Below are 19905 nucleotides of genomic sequence, written 5' to 3' on the forward strand. Positions count from 1 at the left end.
TTTAGAGTCTCAATTGACATTCAAAAATGGCATGAAAGCATCTTACTATTGTGATTGAGTCTAACAAAACTGACTTGTAAGACTTGTAAACATGAAATCATATAGCTATCATACCCCTACTCTTATTTTGGTCACCAAATAGGTCCTAAATTTCCTATTTGAATGCAAAAATCTAATAATATCTCAGGAATTTTAAGGAACATGTTATGTTAGTAATTAAATGTTGTTTAAAACAAAACATTGAGCTGAATATGTATGATAAGTTGTGGTTGCAAAGTGCAAACACACTTTGCATTGCCATCCTTCAAGGTGTCAACATTTTCAAGGGCTTTCTAATCTGATTATGACTTCAATAATTACTTACATATGTACAGCTTTACATGAGACCTGTCATGCTGCAAGCCAAGTGTTTCTCACCCATGGCCTCAAACATAACTGATGCTAAACTGCATTAATCATTTTCTACACCAACCAAATGACTGATATAATAAAAGCTGATGTTAAATAAAATTATATACACATGTAAGAAAGTCAAGGTCGTGATACACACAGTTGCCTCATAGGTGTAAGCAATCTTGCAAAACGTAGGGGCACATGAGCCTTGATATATGTCCCTTGCTCTGTATATTCCTATATACAAATTAGATAAAATGTCAGGAAATCCAACAATAACAAGAAAACCATGGTATGCTAAACCGTAGAATCTGCAAGCTATGATCAATGGGTAGCAATTGATTAATGGACAAAGGTATTTACTTACAGTTTTCTCAACCATTCCAACTTGGTGTATGGTGCTGAGAAGGTCCCCATTTTCAAATGGTAACAAAGCTTCCACCCATACCATTGAGTCCTATTGAAGAATAACATGATTTTGACAGGTAAATGTAAATCGTTCTGCCAAATAGAACACATGATATGGAAAGACAAAAAGTACATTTAAACATATTAAGACGGGCTTCAACTTTGTACCTTTAGTTTTTCTTGAACTGCATTACAGAATTCTTGTAACCCATCGCCACTTAAAGCAGATATGCATACAACATCATCTCTTTTTTCAGCTTCTAGTCTGATTTTCTGGGGATCACTAGCCTTATCAATCTGACATAAGAAAGAGACATGCCAGAATGTTCAGGCTGGAGTTCATGTTGTAACAGTTTAACATCAAGTGCGCAGTAAAACTTGTCAATTAAGGGAAAAACAGATCTCGGTCCTCCTAAAGAACTAACAGAGCGACTACACCAAAATTAAGAGAAGAACACATCATATAGTCTAATTTTAAGAGAAGAATTTCACTGCTGTGAAAAACTGAAACAAAATTAAAATGACAGACAATTTTGAACCAAAAGCAGTCCATAATCCAGGAATTGATTTTAAAGCATTATGGTTACAACCCAGTATAAAATAATGGTCTTATACGATATGATATTATAAAAAGAAACAATGCATAAAAATCCCAGACTGGCAAACATTTTGAGATATTCACTCGTATTACCCTCATGAACCAACTACCCTAGAAGCTATAGGCACGTGAGTGGTTTATTGTTAAAACATATCCTCTCACACAATCTCTTCTGATTTGAAACAAGGACAATTACATGGATCCATCTATCTTTAGCTGATTTGCTTTTACAGTTTAGAATGAGGGGTGACAGTGATCAAACTCCTTATCATACTTAAGCTATTGGTTTATAGAACATGAATATACTTTTGGCTAGAATAATCTAAATAAATTATTTGGCAACTCTGCTTTTCATTGTTGAAGTCCTTCACATAAGTGGGCTCAACTTCATCCCACATTATGATGTTATTGAGGTTCTGATAATCTTAAGAATACAAATAAATTGGAGTTGACAAGGATATCATTATATTTTTCATGGAATACATCAATAAAGAAATTCAAAATTGAATTCATTACAAAACTTGAAAGACAAACTGCAACAGTTATCTGACCAAAATAATCATTCTCCAAATACCTTGTTCCAAACCATCAATCTTGGTATTGATGATACATCTAGTTCTGATAGAACTTTGTCCACAGCATTTATCTGTTGCTCAACCAGGGGGTGACTGCAATTCAAAAAAAATAATTGATGACAGATGAGATATGTTGTAAGTCAACAAGCAGTTGTCTATTTCTTCTAAATTTCATTCTCTACCAATAAACTGACTCCCAGAACTTTTACTGATATATAACCTGATATCAACAACATGCACCAGAAGTGATGACTCTGATATTTCCTCGAGTGTGGCTCTGAAGGCAGCAACCTACAGAGAGCAGAAAAAATGACAATTTTGCGGAATTACTTCATAATTTGGGTCAAGTTCTAATGGAAACATGTTAATTTGATTTGATTGTAAATCATGTCAGAAAAATAAAATGAGATATCAATTGTATAACACCCAAAGCAAAATAAATTGTAAGAGGTATCTTTCTTACTAGTGTAGTAGGTAACTTCTGAATAAAACCAACAGTGTCTGTTAGGAGAAACTCCTTTCCATTCTTCATCTGGACGAAAGCAAATAAACAAAGCACAAAATGTAAAATTACCTATAATTCAACCCGCACAAGACTGAATTTATTGCATGATAACTTTAAAAAAAATCATTAACAACGAATTTTAGACATCCTACAGCCAAGGGACATTCTAAACATAGGAAATGACCCGCTGTAAGCTAAATGCGGGTATAAGTTTTTGGACTGGTTCTTTATTAAGAAAAGAATAGAAGTTGGTATTAGAGTTTCATTACAAATTAGAAGCACATTTGCAATATTTGAAAGCATTCAACAATGAACATAATGTATAGGTTGCGAGTAAAAATATGAAATTATCCAGGTAAAATTTTGACTGACCTGTACCCTCCTTGTAGTTGGATCTAAAGTTGCAAATAATTTATCCTCGGCAAGAACATCTGCTCCAGTTAATTGATTTAAAAGCGTACTCTTACCAGCATTCGTATAACCGACCTAAAATGATATGGCAAATAAACATATATTATCATCTTACATGGAATACATTACAATAATGCATATGCAATATCTGTCCCAAAAAATGGCCTCAATATAAATGTTAGAAAACTAACCAAAGATATCACTGGCACAGGTACTGAGACACGCCTACTACGATACTGCTTTCGGTGTTTCCTAACAGATTCTAGCTCTTTTTTAAGGACACCAATCTGTCAAAGCCCGTGCATAATGTATGAAACTGGTAAGTTACTAGCACAATATTGCACTAGCATACATCATACTAAACCAATCAAATGAAGCTGATTTTTGTAGCCATACAGATAACTTTGACAATAATCAGATACTACTGTATGCTTACTTGGTTACGCAAAATACGCTTGTCCACTTCTATTTGTTTTTCACCCATTCCCTTCACCTGTCCTCCTGATTGACGCTCAAGATGAGTCCACATTTTTGTTAGACGAGGTAGTTGGTATTCCATTTGTGCTAATGAAACCTAGAAATAAAAAATAGAATTATCAGAATAGGGGTCTAAATTTCTCCTATTTGCCACAGTTATGGTTCTGGTAATAACATGAAATATGTATATGTGTGTGTGATTTGGAGATTTTCATCAATACCTTTTGCTTTTTTAAGGGTATAAGTACCTCTGGCAAAAATAGTGGCTAATATTTAGCAACATGCCCCATTAAATTGAAATATAAATACAAAACATCATTTTTTCCATACTCGACTTTTAAATTTTATTATTTTACTCAATCCAAATTTAAAATATCTTACATTTCAAAACAAAATAAAAATTGTAATGAATTTTTTGCAGAAAATGATCAATTAATTCTGTTTAAAATAAATATTGAAATAAGTGAAGCAATAAAACCCCATAGAGAAGTCATCTTTTGAATTTATATATCAATGAAATGGATTACATTACCAAATATTGATCAATAGTTATTTGAGATACTGATTAGTGATAACCTATTAAAAACAAAAGATACTAGATTTTAAATTAAAAACAAAAGATACTAGATTTTAAATTTTAATTGCCTGTAAAGATGCTTCATGTGTTGCTGCTCGCTGATTAAATATATCAAGGATGAGAGCAGTTCGATCGCAAACTCTCACATCACCACCAAAAACCTTTTCCAGGTTGCGCAGTTGCCTATAATTAGCAGGGACCAGTAATTTTATATGAGATTCAGTATGGCATTCCTTACACAACAATGCGACTATAACAAAGTATTCATTTTTGGTGAAGTGGACCACCAATATAATGCAATGTAGAACAACCTAGAACTATAAAAGAATAAAGGAAAATAATCACAAATATACTTCATAGTCTAAGCTATACCTCACAACAATATTCCTGAAAATCATAAGTTTCCAAATCATCACACTCAATTATCTGGAAACCAAATTTTCAAACTGAACCTCTTTAGAAACCTGGTTCTTATGGTTTCAATTATCTCAAATCAAAGCTAGCAAAAAATCAATATGCTATTTTTTTTTGAAAATTTTAGGGTCCGTTCCAAATACAAACTACTTTCAGCAAATGAAATAGTCAAATGTTAACAACAAAATAGTAGTGTGGAAAAAAATAGTCTTAACAGGAAGTAAGCAGTTGGATAGCTCAGCATAAATGTGAGACACAGAAAAAAGGTCACTTACCCAGCTGATAGTTCATCATCAAATATCACAGTTTCAACATCCAATGCATTAATTGCACTCTTAATTTCAGAAACTTTGCCAGATCCAATGTAAGTCCTAGGGTTTGGAGAAGCAAGCCTGTACCATTTAGATTAACTTGAAACTAAGTCAAATGAAAAAATGATGTCCCAAATCTCAACAAAAGAAGGAAAAAAGGGAACTGGGACATATGTATCCAGCAATGCAAATGTCTCAAAGAGAAAAAAGATATGATTCCTAGTTATGGCCTATGAACAATATTGTGTAATGCAAAGCAACGGCAGCTTTAATGAAAACTTCAATTTGTTATCATCACCAGCATGTCCGAGGAAAAATGTGACATATTAACTGGCAACTATGGTCCATCATTAGGACACAGTTAGATTCTCAGATTCTTCCAAACTCACAAAAATAAAATAAAAATATAGTGGAAAAGAAGGCAAATTACATACAATTACAAAGCAATGTATGCAAACCAGATAGCCTAAAAGAAAGTTGAATCCAATTGCAAGACAATAAACAACACTAGAAGAGTCTATAACTATACACCAACAATACAAGCTATCAGTACAACTAATTTTTTGCATGTATAATATCCAATCATATTTCAGTTGATAAGCATTCAAATATAGAAATGAAGGATAAGAGAGAATATAAAAAAACGGTATACTTCTGATATGTAGAGTCAACAACCAACAATCCAGCAGTATCAGCTAACTGTTTCAATTCACTCAAAGAATCTTGTATACCAAAAGAATCACTCACATCACCTTTTCGCTCAACACCAACCAGATAAGCTTTCTCTTCAAAAACCTAAAAAAAAAAGCAAACAATAAGAATCAAATTGAATAGTATGAAATTGAAATTGAAATTGAAAAGTATGAACCTCTTTTCCGTTACGGAGCTTGAAACGGTCATCGAAGTTGGTACTGTTATCGTCGTTTTGATTTTTCTTCTTTTTAAGCTTATTATTAGTGGTTTTGTTATCTTCGCCGGAGAGAACGAGTGGAGTTGGAGGAGGTGATTCTTCTAATTGCGGCGGTGTAGGGTTTTGTGATAAAACGGTGTCGTTGGAGGAAGAGAGATGAAGTTCGATTTCGCGCGGTGTAGCGTGAAGAGAGAGAGTGGATGAGGATAGAGAGCGAAAAGGAAAATTAAGAAAATGATGAAAACGATGTTGTTGAAGTTGAATTGTTGATGGTGGTAATGGTAGTGAAGAAGAATAGTAAGAGGAAGTGTGAAGGCATGCGCAGATTTTCATCATCTTTGTTTAGCGCTACTGGTTCGTTTTTGCCATTGCTGTGTATGTAGCGTTGGTTCTTTAAACGGATATTATTTTGCGTATGTTTAATTAAACGTAGTAGTTGTTTGTAGAAGTAACTAACTTGTGGCTGCCGATGATAGGTGTATGATGCCGTTAATTCTCCATTTTATAGTTATTTCACCCTTATTAATGTCTGCTTCTAATATAAGGGTGGGTTCTCTAATGTTTTTTTTTTTTTTTTTGATAAGCAATATATATTAATAATAATAAGAGTACAAGGGGTACTCAACCCGGATACAGAAATACCCTCTACTAAGGTTAAACAACTTCGATCTAAAATAAAGGAGCTTGATACCAATAATAAAACGGCGAAATCTTTTCCCCTGACGAACCTATCGCTTGCCAAATCCACGATAACACTTTGATGTTTGTAATAACATCATCTAAAGCAAGGACACCCTCGTTGAATATGATTTTGTTTCTCGTATTCCAAATAGTCCAAACAGTTGCCAACCATATATTGCACAATTTCTTCTTTTTGACCCTCCCTTTTAGAACTTGGCAGAATTGTTCTAAGTGAAATACTCCTTCCAGTAACAACAAATTTTGTAAACCCAGCCAAGAGAATATGCCACTCCATACCTTTAAAGAAACTCCACATTTGAAAAGCAAGTGGTTGAGGTCTTCTGTTTCTTCCATGCATAACACGCACCATTTGTCTTGCGTATAGTTAATAATTCCCCTCTTGACTAATTGATCTTTGGATGGTAATCTATTGTGCAGCACCCGCCAACCGAACATTTTGATTTTCGAGGGCACATGAGATTTCCAGAACTTGTTCAAAAAAGCTACTACCTTGTTATCGTCCACCACCTCCAAATCGCGATCTCGAATGACCGAATAGGCACTCTTTACTGAAAAGTTTCCATCACCGTTGCGCCACCAACAGGCTGCATCATCGTTGGCTGGAATAGGGTGGATGGAAACCAGCAACTCCGTTAATTCGAAGGCTTCGGTGATCGCAATAGGACTGTCCAGCAGCACATCGCTGTCCACGAAAAAATCCCACCTCCAGACACCCTCCTGCCAGTATCCCATTTTGCTCACTTTTCCTACTGGCCTCTGCGATAAACCAAACAGAACAGGAAACAATACTTTCAAAGGATCCCCCCCAAGCCACCTGCTATACCAGAACAGAAATAACTTTCCACATCCTAATTTGAAACTTATGTTACCTGCAAAGCAATCAAAAGCGTTAGTTTTGGTTATGCTAACCGTTAACATATCCTTCCACCAAGCCGAATCTTTCCTTCTCAGTTTAACTTCCGAACCCAACAGAACAGCCTGGATTAAGTTACCGTATCTAGCTTCTAGAATATTACTCCATAACGAGCCACTCTCCTTCAAAATCCTCCATTTCCACTTGCAAAGTAAAGCTTTGTTGAAGTAACCGATGTGTTTGACCCCCAAACCACCCTCCTCTTTGGGTTTGCAAATATTATACCAACTCACCCAAGCTATGCTTTTTTTCTCAATGTTGCCTCCCCAAAGGAACCTACTTTGAATAGAGATTATATCCTTGATGATTTTGACAGGAGCTTTGAAGAACGACATAGTATATATAGGGACGCTCGATAGGACCGAATTAAGAAGGATTACTCTTCCGCCAATTGAAAGAAGCCGCGCCTTCCAAACAGAAAGCTTCTTCTTGAGACTGTTCACCACACCACTCCAGGAAGCACATCTTCTTGGGTTTGAACCAACCATGATGCCAAGGAACTTGAAAGGTAACTCGTCTCTACAGCATGTTAGGAATTGAGATGCACTTTCCATAAAACTATCCTGAAGATTCATTCCATATATCTTGCTTTTGCTAAAATTCACCTTCAGCCCCGAAATCATTTCGAAACCTCTGAAAATTGTCTTCACAGTCCATAGGTTTTGCCAGCAGCCACTTCCCACGATTACCGTGTCGTCGGCAAATTGTAACATCCTGACACTAAGATCATTGTTAACTCTATATCCTTCAAACTTCCCTATCTCAGCCGCCTTTTTGAACATTACTGCAAGACCTTCCGCCACAAGAGTGAAAAGAAACGGCGATAACGGATCGCCTTGTCTTAGCCCCTTCTCCACCCAAAAATCTTTAGTTGGACAACCATTGACGAGGATTGAAAAAGAGCTGTTAAAAATGCACGCCTCCATCCATTTGCACCAATTATAACCGAAACCGAATTTCACAAACAAACTTCTCAAGAAATTCCAATTGACGCAGTCGTAAGCTTGTTGAAAATCCGCCTTGAATATAAAACATTCCTTCTTCTCCTTATGAGCTTGATCTATAATTTCATTCAGTGATAAAACTCCATCGAGGATCTGCCTCCCCGGTACAAACGCGGATTGAGAAGAGGAAATTATACTACCAAGAACCTGTTTCAGTCTGTTGGCTAGCAGTTTGGATATTATTTTGTAAAGGCAACTCACCAAGCAGATTGGGCGGTATTCATTTAGACCTTGGGGATTGGCAGTTTTCGGGACAAGCGCAATGAAAGATGCCGTAATGGCTTTAGATAAAATAGCTGACTTATGAAATTCCTTCACAAATTTCAGAATATCTTCCTGTAACAAATACCAAAATTCCTGAATGAATTTGAAATTAAAACCGTCCGGCCCCGGGCTTTTCTCACCGTCTGAGTCCCAAACAGCTTTACGGATCTCCTCATCAGAAAAATCTGAGTCCAAGAACACTCTATCCGCTTCTGATAAAGTGTTGAATGTCAAACCGTTCCATGAAGGTCTTGCCCCATTACCCTCCTTGAATCTTCCAGCAAAAGTTTTCAGAATTTCGCTTCTTATGCTCTCAACATCTTCAGCTACCGCACCATCATCCGTTGTAATAGCAACTATTTTGTTTCTTCTCCTCCTCTCTTTAATCGCATGGTGGAAGAATCTCGTGTTTTGATCCCCTTCCTTGAGCCATCTTTGCCTCGATTTTTGTCGAAGCATATTTTCCTTTAAGCTCAAATGTTTCCATAAGTCATCCTTCGCTTTCTTTGTCTCAATCTCCAATATTCCACTTGTGTTATTACCTGATCCATCAAGAACTGGATCCCTCTTGTTGATCTTTGTCGTAGCCTCTTCGATTTTAAGATCAATCCACCCAAAATTCTCCTTGTTCCAGACTCTTAAGATATTCTTGAGCAATTTGAATTTCTCCTTCAGGACATAATCTTGTCTCCCTACAACATCCAGTGCGAACCACGATTCTTCCACAAAATTTTTGAAGTCTTTATTCTCAAACCAGCAGTTGTTAACCCTAAAGGGTTTAGGGCCCCAATTCTTGTCATTTACAATCAACCAGATTGGAGAATGATCAGAGATGTCCATGTCACCCACCTTCTGACCCACAATTTTCCATTCATCAATTAAACCTTCTGAAAGAAGGAATCTGTCCAGTCTGCTTTTTGCATTCCCCTCCTTGTTAGACCAAGTATATCTACCCCCACCAAAGGAACATCTACCAGGCCCAACAAATCTATAAAATCGTTGAATTCGTTCATCTCAGAAATTCTGCTGTTCAAATTTCTACCTAATCTTTCACCTCTGCATCTGATGGAATTGAAATCCCCACCCACGCACCACCAGCCATGATCTAAATTGTTTTTTAGCGCAACCAAATCTGCCCAAAGCTTTCTCTTGCCAACTATGGAACAAGCTGAATAGACACTAGCGAAATAAAACAACTGACCTTTATGTTCAGCGCAAATTCCCAGCACACCCTCAACTCTAAAGCTGAATAAGGGAATAAGACACCCTTTCTTCCACATTATAATGATTCCACCTGAAGCCCCGATAGCATCTTTTGCCGACCACTCAACATCTTCATTGCCCCAAAGGCTACCTGCAAACTTTTCTGACATGTTATGGATTTTAGATTCCTGAAGGAAGATCACATCTGGCTGGCCCTTAGCAATGATACTTCTGAGTTTCCTTCTCTTTAAAGCACTGCCGCACCCTCTGATATTGAAAGATAGTATATTCATTTAACCGTTGTTGATTTCTCCTTCCTTGCCTTCATCCTTTCTGCATCTCTCACTTCAAATCCTCTAATAGCTTCAACATATATTTCATCGCGTTCCTCCCCAGAAATTCCCAATTGAGTAAGCTCATGCCACACCTTATCTGCCACCTCGTCCACCTTCCCTTTCTTTGAGCCGCCACTACCAACCTGCGTGTTACTGCAAATTGTTGTTCCTTCTGAAGATTGTGAAGCATTTGCCACCCCTGAAGAACCCCCAGATTTTGGGCGAAGGAGAATGGAGTAGAATGATTTAGAGATTTCAAAATCGTTGGCGTTAGATACTTCCGGACGATGATTACCCCATCTGTATTTGTGTTTTTGTTGATGGATTTTGTCCTTCCTGAGGTCACCGTCAAAGCTACAGGACTGTATGTGTTTCAATGTTTGGGTCGATGGTTTAGTAGATTTTTTTTTTGGCCCAAAAAGCCGTATTGTCTTCAGAGGAGGCCTTTTCTCCACTTGGGCCCGCATGAATTCTATGGCCCACATCCCACTCACTAAGTTGTACTTGCCTACTACAATTTGAATTTGTCTTGTTTGTAAGATCTTCACTGATTTTGTCAGCTTTCCACTTTTCCCTTTCCAATGCCTTTTGAAACATCTTTTCCTCCACCTGCTGAGCCGTCACCACATCATTACCATCATTTAATGTTTTCTCTAACCCTTTACGTCTCTCCTTCTCCAGTACAACGGATTCTAACACTGACTCTTGGACAAAAGATCTCAAGGACTCCATCTCCGCCGATTGATTTTCCCAGCCACTCCCAACCTCGTCAGAACTTTCATCGGAACCATCACTGGGTACGTGGATAGTATTGTTATGATTCAAAGCTACACGCATTGGCCCATGACTATCTTCAACCACCTTGATCGAGAAAACATTGTCGTTGATTGCAATGTTGTAGGTTTCATTCAATACCAGACAGTATTTAGTCCTGATTAGAATTCTTGCAACATCCAAGTTCTTGTGCTTAGTTGTGTCTTCATCAGCACATATGTAAACCCCAACTGGTTTTGACATGAACTCAAAAACTTTTGGGTGTCAGGCATGACAAGGGAGACCAAACACTCTAAGCCAGGTGAGCCTTTCATTGTCGACATCCTCAGGGCGCCAAGGTCTGATTTCCAAAAACCATTGCTTAATCCAGTCTGAAGCCTCTTCTATCAAAGCACTCAGTTCACCTTCCTCGCTTTCTTCAAGTAAGCACAAGTTTGCCCCCATTGGTGTTACCTTCACTCCAAAATAACCTTCCATATTGAAATACTCTTGTATGTTGTATGTTGCACCTGGATTCTCCACCACCCCAACAAAAGCTTTTTGAAACTGGTTCATGTCAGCTTCCTCCATATTATACTCCATATGAACAAAAGGGATTTTCCTAGCTTGCAGCTGCCCATCCACATATTTCCCCTCCACCATTTGAGCGTAAGATTTCCTGTTGGTATCCCTAATACTCCATCGCGCCTTATGCTCAAGTTTTCCTCCCCTGGTGTTTGTATTGTGTCTAACATCTTCATCACTCCGCCCCTGATTATTCCGATGATGCATCACATCATGCTCCCTTGACCCTCTTATCTCTCTATCGAATCTCGGAAGATTTGCATGAATTTTCCTTGATCCGATGAAGATGTTATCTAACTTTATTGCCATCAATCTCGCTTCCTCCATATTAAAGAATCTCACGAAACCGTACCATTTACCGCGTTTATCCTTTCTCATCGGAATAAAAACTTCATCAATGTCGCCAAAGTCCTTGAAGATGGTATACATCTCTCTAGCATCACACCCATCTGGGAATTCCGTGAAGAAAAACGTTGTTAACTGCTTTCTGTTCTTCTCTAACTTCCTCCCCCCATTGCTAGTGTCCCATTGATGCCTCCCACCGCCTGACTGTCGCTTCCTCCGCTTGACTTCTGTCCACGAATTATCTCCGTGTCTGGTTTGTTGATGATACATGGTGAGGTTCAGTACCAGTGCTGTTACCGGGTTCAGAAAGTTAAACTGATCTTGGGACTAGAATAAAAGTTGACTTGGTTTTAGGTTAGAGAGAGAAAGAAAATACGGCGAAAAGAAGGAAATATTTACAAGATTGTACTCGTTTAGGATTTGCGACCTGATGCATACGAATTTTTTTTTTTAGGAATCAGAGCGTCGTAGTTCGGTTCAATATTTTTAGTTTGTTTGTGTTTTTGAGTGGACGAAGTTACATTCGCATTGTAGCGTTAGGATGACTGCTCGCTGGGTGGAGTCTTATGTGTTACCTGTTTGCGATCGAAAAGAAATAACATGTCATTTTAAAGGAAAGAAAGCCTAGAAGGTGAGAGAGAAGAGAAATTAATCCGTTGAGTGTTTTTTATGGTGAAAGCACATCAGATGGTCCGTCATAGGGTGTGGGTATCTGAATTCTTTATTTGAAGAAAGTATGTCAAATGCTTTATTCGAATGCCTGCTTAGCTTGTTAGCCTATATAAAAGTCTATTTGTTTTAGACATTTGTATATAAGCAATTAAAATAATGTTTAAATAGACTAACTAATTAAAAGATCAAGAGACTAAAAATTTATTGCATCAACTTATTTTAACTTACCTCTTAGCATAAGTTCTAGGAGACTATTTGTTTAAGAGAACTTATAAAAACAATGTTCATTAGATGTTTTCATCTGATTTTCACAAGTACTTAAAGATAACCAAATTTTATTTATATATTTTAATTCAAAGTATAAAACATAACATAATGATAATAAAAAAAAAATTCATATTTATTTAAATAGGTTGGCCTGATAGGCTTAAAAGACTTCTTTTAGGGCCTGAGACCTAGCATTTTTAATTAAATAGGCTTATAAAAAGCCTAGGCCTTTTCTATTTAAAAATAACGTGTGGTCTGGTCTGAGCCTATATAGTCTAGTCTGTAGGTCCATGTTATCGGTCTGGCCTATTTTCACCCCTACTCATAGGGTGGGGTTATCTGAATACTTTCTTTGAATATGATTAGAGTGTTTTGAAAGGTTGAAAAAGAAAAGAAAGAATGAAAATGAAATGCTTATTTCACCAACTTTTCACTAAACATATAACCTTTCAATCTAATTTAGAAATTAATAATTTGACAAATAAAAGTTATTACTTCAGTTGATTATATGGTCGAGATAATAAGATGTTACAACATGCATATTTTGTAGTAGTGTATACATGAATTACATATGAAATATGGGATTCAATCAGGTAGAAACATACAAAAGTGTCCTCTTTAACCTTGCATCCGCCTTTAGAACCATAAAATTCACAACCCTTTCTCATAACTGACTTTTTCCTTTATAATAGGTTGAAAACACGCCAAATTGTGCCAGGGTACCTTCCTATCACAATGCGATCGCTTCATTAATCAACATAACAACACTTTATTGAACACCAAATTGCGTCACGATTCCTTCTAATCGTGCCATGAATTGAGCAAAACCAATTATCTTTTATTTGCTTCAAAAATATTCTTTTATTGTCTCCATTGTCAACTTTCTACAATGTCTCAAATATTGTTAAAATCATCTTTCAATAATCAAATTGCATATCAAATACTACTACAAGAATTCTAAAAAAATGTTATAAAACTATAATATGACAAAATATCATCAAACCACCAAGAACTAAATGTCTACCATCATCTTATATCTTCCTTATCCAAGAGTGAACATCAACTCTATGCTCCCCTAAGGGTGTGTTACAGAGTCATTGAAGGCAGGAAGATTTATGTTTACCTAAGGCGATAATATCCACATTTCCAACCCTGACACTTTGACAAAATCGGCGTACATGATGTCATATTAGCTTTCCGTGTCGAACAAGATCCTCAACACTTTGTGATTGGCTATTTTGGCCATTACTTTTGTAGTAATTGGATCAAACTTTAGTCTCGATAATGGATGGTTCGACAAAAGTCAAAATTTTGCATGTTATAGTCAAAGTTCGTTCAAGCATGCAGTTGTCGAAATATGCTAAGTTGTAAGCATGTCAAGTTGGTCCAGCCTAACCCAATTGCTTAAGTTAACTTAGTAGTGCATAGATAGATTGTTTCTCATAGATTGTTAAGAGAGCACTGGTTGTTGTTATTCAACTGTAATTTTTTTACTCTAATTGAGAAAGTGAATGTAAAATAGTTATAACCAATCCTGATTTTCTTCTTCTTCTTCTTTCATCTTCTCTGTCTTTCATAAAATTGAAGGGTTTTCTTATGTTTGCAGTTGTCGAAATATGCTAAGTTATAAGCATGTCAAGTTGGTCCAGTCTAACCCAATTGCTTAAGTTAACTTAGTAGTGTATAAATAGACTGTTTCTCATAGATTGTTAAGAGAGCACTGGTTGTTGTTATTCAGTTGTAATTTTTTTACTCTAATTGAGAAAGTGAATGTAAAATAGTTATAACCAATCCTGATTTTCTTCTTCTTCTTTCATCTTCTCTCTCTTTCATAAAGTTGAAGGGTTTTCTTATGTTTGTTCAAGAAACTGAATCTTTCTCATAGTTTTAATTTGTTCTTGATGCCGCTCATTACAAATATTATCAATAGAAACAAGTCTTTGGGGATACCACACACCTTTTCTATATTTATGAACCCCAAAATGGATCTCTCGTCCTTTGAATTCACTTATTTGAATTTAGTTTTCGATATTGCGTCATGTCTCTTTGTGGCTTTCCTGAGTGGTTATTTTAGGCGGGAAACCCCTCTATAATCGAGGAGATGAGGAGGAATTGGGAGTGCTTCTCGTTGATGATGGAGAGAGAGCGAATGTATTACATGGTATTTTTTTTTGAAAAGGTTGGAATGATAGGAAAATTTGGAAAGTTCCCTGACTGGCCTACAAAGAGATGAGAAGAGACAGTTTGGGAGGTCACTAGAATCATCCGCCTATCCCAATGGGGGGTTTTATTCATGAGTGGAGAGGAGATCTGGTGTAGTGGCGTCGGTTGCAGGAAGGACGTTGCAATGAACGACTAACCGAGTTGCTTCATGCATATAAGCAACATAAAAATTCAAAGTGATTGAATCAGTTAACATAAATGGTTGTAGAGGCGCATTAGAGAAAACCAAAGGGATCCAACATGGAATTTGGTGATAATCAAGAAAGAAATACCACACACAACGCCACTATTCTAATGTGGAATGTGAGATTGATGATGTACTTATGTAGGCTATCGTGGAAACTCTCCAACACGACGGTGAACGTCTCTGGTAAATGAAGAAATGGTGTATCTGCAAGGATATAATCCAAGTCAGTGAGGTCAGAGAGATGAAACTTGTAAGAATAGAATGAATCATACTTTGGTGTGATGCAAAATAACACTAATATATAGGCGACAATTAGAACTTCTCTCGGGGAGTGCGACGTGGAACACAAACGACCATTGGATCGACTCCAACAAGTGACGTGAGCTTGGAATGTGGCTCTTGTGTGTGACACCTTAACAAGGGTCTACTTGTTCGCCAACTTCGAACAAGTGAATATTTATATTAGACCTTCGGATTTAGTCGTTCTTATTAGGCCGTATAGTCGATCTAGCACATTAAATACGAAGTTTGTTTTATAAGAGAATAATGTTAGAAACCATTTTTCCAATATTCAAGAGGTGAAACTTATGATCATGAAGATTGATTCACTTGGTAAGTATTTCTCATTTTTTTAAAAATTTTGTTGATTCAATTTTTATTGTCTATGTAAGGACTTGTTTTACATGTAATCTCTAAGTATCTATTTGACGAGTAGTGATATGTGAACCTCTTTATGAGATTTTACATATATATATATATATATATATATATATATATATATATATATATATATATATAGAGAGAGAGAGAGAGAGAGAGAGAGAGAGAGAGAGAGAGAGAGAGATAGAGAGAGAGAAAGAGAGAGTGTGTGTTATATATAACATTCTATGAATCTCGAAAGATTATGTGCTTTAGATAATATATGTATATGTTTTGAGATTTGAGTCTGAGACACAACTAAGCTAAATTTATTTTTGAATAAAAAATGTAAAAAAAAATGTTATAACATTCTTTTTATATAATGTTTCATTTTTAAAAATCATTTATTATATATAGAAAATACATATAATTCAAAATGATCTAAATAATATTTTTATCAATATTATAATCAAATATTTTATTTTAAATTTATTGAATAATTGATGTATTTGGTCTATAATATAGACCAAATACATATATTATTTAATAAACATAAAAAAATATTTTATGATAATAATTCAATAAAATAGTAATTAGATTTAAAGATACATATAGAAAAATTTAATAATAGATTAAAATAAACAAACTATATTAATATTTTTTTAATTATTTATTTCTAAAACGAAAGAAATATTGTATAAAGTATAAACGATTGTTAGTCTCTGGAAAAGAAATGAAATGTTTCACATTATTAAGATAATATTTTTCGTATATGCTAATTATTAATGTATTTTTAATTTTTTAATATTCTGAAATATTAAAGTGAATTAAAAATATATAACTAAATATTTCAAAATTCTTTTCAACATAATTTTTTAATGAGAAAATGGGTCATGCACTAACAGTGTAAAATATTTTTACACTGTCAACCAATCACCACCATGCATCTAATTAAAATATTCTTTTATTTAAAAAATATTTTAATGACATGGCACATTCATAACTCCCTATTGAATGACAGTGTAAAACCATTTTACACCGTCAGTGCACACCTTTTAACTCTTTTTTAATTCTACTTATTTGATTAGATTTTAGAGAACTCATAAATTATATTTTATGAATTTTTTAAAAGTATTTTAAGAAAGTTGATAAATTATTCAAATTAAATATTAAAATATTCTTAAAATAAAAATTATTTATTATTTATTATTCTTAAAATACAATATCTAAAAATATGAAATATTTGAAGAATTGGTAAATTGGTTTGTTTGTTATCAATCACAGGTAATCATATTTATAATACCAGTACATCTAATATCATATCTTTAGAGATCTGAAAATTAGGAAACAACTAAACAAATATGTAAAAATACATCGTAACAATTATTTTTCTAAAATATCTTTTACTAAATATATCTCAATAATATTTATGTTAGTCTCATCTATTTGATAGTATTGATAGAATGTGTATACATAAATTTCATAATTGTTAGTAAAGAAATGATATTAACATTCCTTTCTTAAGATTTTTCCATTAACATTGGCTTGATGTATCTTATTATAATTTTGAACTAAATACATGAACTTTTCATCTAACTTGCTTATATTTTTCTATCCTCACTTCCAAAAATTCCATAACTTTCTTCTCCAATGGATCACAATTTCTTAACCTTTCTCTTCCTCTTCTTCTTTCTCTCCTTTCTTCACCATCCAGTTTCTGCATCAAATTTATACAAAATCAAACAACTAAATTCAGACTTTCTTTCACAATCCACAATCTCACAAGATTCTCATACGCCACAACCAACAACCAAATACTTTGAGGTAGCAAAACCTATTGAACTCCCAAAAACAAAACCTTGTTCATACCATATTCTTCATCACGATTTTGCTCACACATATGGAAAACCCCCAGTTTTTGCTAATTACACCCCTCCTTCTCATTGTTCATCCAAAAACGTTTCCAAAATTGTTCTTGAATGGAAAGCAACATGTGAAGGAAGACAATTTGATCGCATTTTCGGTGTTTGGCTTGGTGGTGTTGAGTTACTCAGAAGCTGTACTGCTGAACCAAGAGCCACTGGAATTGTATGGACAGTTGAAAAAGACATCACAAGGTATCATTCTTTGTTATTCAATCATCAACATCATCAACAGAATCAAACCCTAGCTGTTTTTTTAAGAAACGTTGTTGACCAAATTTACACCGGTGTTTATCATGTTGATATCACTATTCACTTTTACCCTTTTCATGTCAACACTCATGATGAGAAAAAAAAGTTGAATCCTTTAGCATTTAGAAGTAATTCTCATGCTGATTTGATCTTACCCATTTCAAAAACTCTCCAACTCAATGATGGGTTGTGGTTCAATATTCAAAACTCAACTGATACTAGTTTGAAGGAATTCAGTGTTCCACAAAATGCATATAGGGCTGTGTTAGAGGTTTACGTTTCATTTCATGAGAAAGATGAGTTTTGGTATAGTAATCCACCAAATGAATATCTTTCTGCAAATAACATAACTAATTCACCCGGAAATGGACCCTTTAGAGAGGTTTTAGTTACTCTTGATGGTAAAGTTGTGGGTTCAGTTTGGCCTTTTACTGTAATCTACACTGGAGGGGTTAATCCTCTCTTATGGAGACCAATTACTGCCATTGGTTCATTTGATCTTCCGTCATATGATATCGAAATTACGCCTTTTTTGGGCGAAATACTAGATGGAAAGAATCATTTGATTGGATTCAAGGTGACTAATGCATTGAATGTTTGGTATATTGATGCAAATTTACATCTTTGGTTGGACGCGAATAGCGTTAGAACGGAAGGAGAACTGGCGAATTACATTCACAAACCTTTGGTTGAATCTATAGTATCTGATTTTAATGGTTTAAACGGAACGTTCTTGACTAGTGCAAAGAAATCCATTTTGTCTAGTGGATGGATTAGATCGTCTTATGGTAATATCACAACTAGTGTTGTTCAAGATTTTACTTACTATAGTTCAATGGTATTTAGCAAGAATGGTGCCAAACAAGCAGTGAATCAAACTATATTGTTCAACGATGCTGTTCGTGTTAAACTTCCATCGTCGCGTCTAGATTTAGTCGATGACAGTAGCAGAAAATTTTCGCTTTACTTGGATTCTGATCAACTAGGCCAAGATAATGACAATTTTGTGGCTGTTTCAAATGTTACATTAGGATTTGATGTGAATAAGGCTAAGAGGGAGGATTCTGGATTTTCAAAGAGCTTTCTGAAAAATGTGTTGAATGGCAAGGGTAAAATGGTGGTTGAAAACAATTTGGTTGTTGGTGGAGTGGGAGAAACACAGCAAGATTATAGATATGAAAGCAATGAAGGTTGCTACTTTAGAAACGTTGGAAGCTCAAATTACACAATTTTATATGATAATGTAAAAAATTCATGCAACAAAAGGAGTCACTCTCCTTTCTAGTTCTAGTCATGGATTTTGTTTGTGTCAAATAAAATTATTTTCAGATCGCTTTGCGAATTCGGGACTGATATGATACTCTTCATATATATAGTACATAAATCATAAATATTAAATGACATTAATATACAAATATTCTAATATATATTCAACAACTAATATAAATTGTAGTATGGACAAAATTACAACAATAAATATTCCTTATTATTGACATCCCATCAAATTGATGAGGCTAGTTAAGAAGTATCAATTTCCGGATGAGAAATTGATATTGAGGATGAGGTACAACTTTAGTAAAAATATCTGCAAGTTGAAGTTATGACGTGACATGAGGAAGAGATATAATATGATTGTTTAATGCTTCTCGAATTAAATGACAATCCACCTCAATATACTTTGCGTGTTTATGAAAAACTGGATTAATAGCAATTTGAATATCACTAGTATTGTTAACAAAGAGTGGCGTGGATGTATGTTGAGGAAAATCGAGCTCGACCAAAAGTCCACAAAGTCATGTAATTTCAAAACAATCCGTAGACATAGTTCGATACTCGGATTTTGTTGAAGACTAAGATACATGGGACTGCTTTATACTTTTCCAAGAAATCATTGGACCAAGAAACATGCACCAACTGATAAGAGATCTTCGTGTGTCGGGACAACCAGCCCAATCTACATCACAGTAACCAATCAAAGTAAGAGGCTATCGAGTAGGAAAATATAGGCCACGTGTAGATGTGCCTTTCAAGTAGCAAATGATGTGGCGTAACACAACTAG

The 19905-nt window shown here is 35.2% G+C and overlaps 3 protein-coding genes across 3 annotated transcripts; 1 reads left to right on the forward strand and 2 right to left on the reverse strand.

The window, feature by feature from the left end:
* Positions 1-240: 240 nt before the first annotated feature.
* LOC131596629 (uncharacterized) lies at positions 241-6060 on the reverse strand. The gene is made up of 13 exons (XM_058869352.1): positions 5538-6060; positions 5322-5464; positions 4634-4750; positions 4013-4127; positions 3327-3464; positions 3082-3177; positions 2852-2965; positions 2438-2506; positions 2195-2265; positions 1974-2067; positions 970-1098; positions 761-850; positions 241-630 (listed from the first exon to the last, which is right to left on the reverse strand). The coding sequence occupies exons 1-13, from the start codon at positions 5913-5915 to the stop codon at positions 532-534; spliced, it is 1653 nt and encodes a 550-aa protein (XP_058725335.1). The 5' UTR covers positions 5916-6060; the 3' UTR covers positions 241-531.
* Positions 6061-11038: 4978 nt separating this feature from the next.
* Positions 11039-11953, reverse strand: LOC131598634 (uncharacterized). Its single transcript, XM_058871215.1, has one exon. It carries the CDS (start codon positions 11951-11953, stop codon positions 11039-11041), a length of 915 nt encoding a protein of 304 aa, XP_058727198.1.
* A 5281-nt stretch (positions 11954-17234) lies between these two features.
* LOC131594202 (peptide-N4-(N-acetyl-beta-glucosaminyl)asparagine amidase A-like) lies at positions 17235-19186 on the forward strand. The gene has a single exon (XM_058866288.1). It carries the CDS (start codon positions 17322-17324, stop codon positions 19128-19130), a length of 1809 nt encoding a protein of 602 aa, XP_058722271.1. The 5' UTR covers positions 17235-17321; the 3' UTR covers positions 19131-19186.
* Positions 19187-19905: the final 719 nt, after the last annotated feature.

The sequence above is a fragment of the Vicia villosa genome, linkage group LG4 (genome assembly GCF_029867415.1).
Source record: "Vicia villosa cultivar HV-30 ecotype Madison, WI linkage group LG4, Vvil1.0, whole genome shotgun sequence".
In the NCBI taxonomy this organism is placed as follows: domain Eukaryota; kingdom Viridiplantae; phylum Streptophyta; class Magnoliopsida; order Fabales; family Fabaceae; genus Vicia; species Vicia villosa.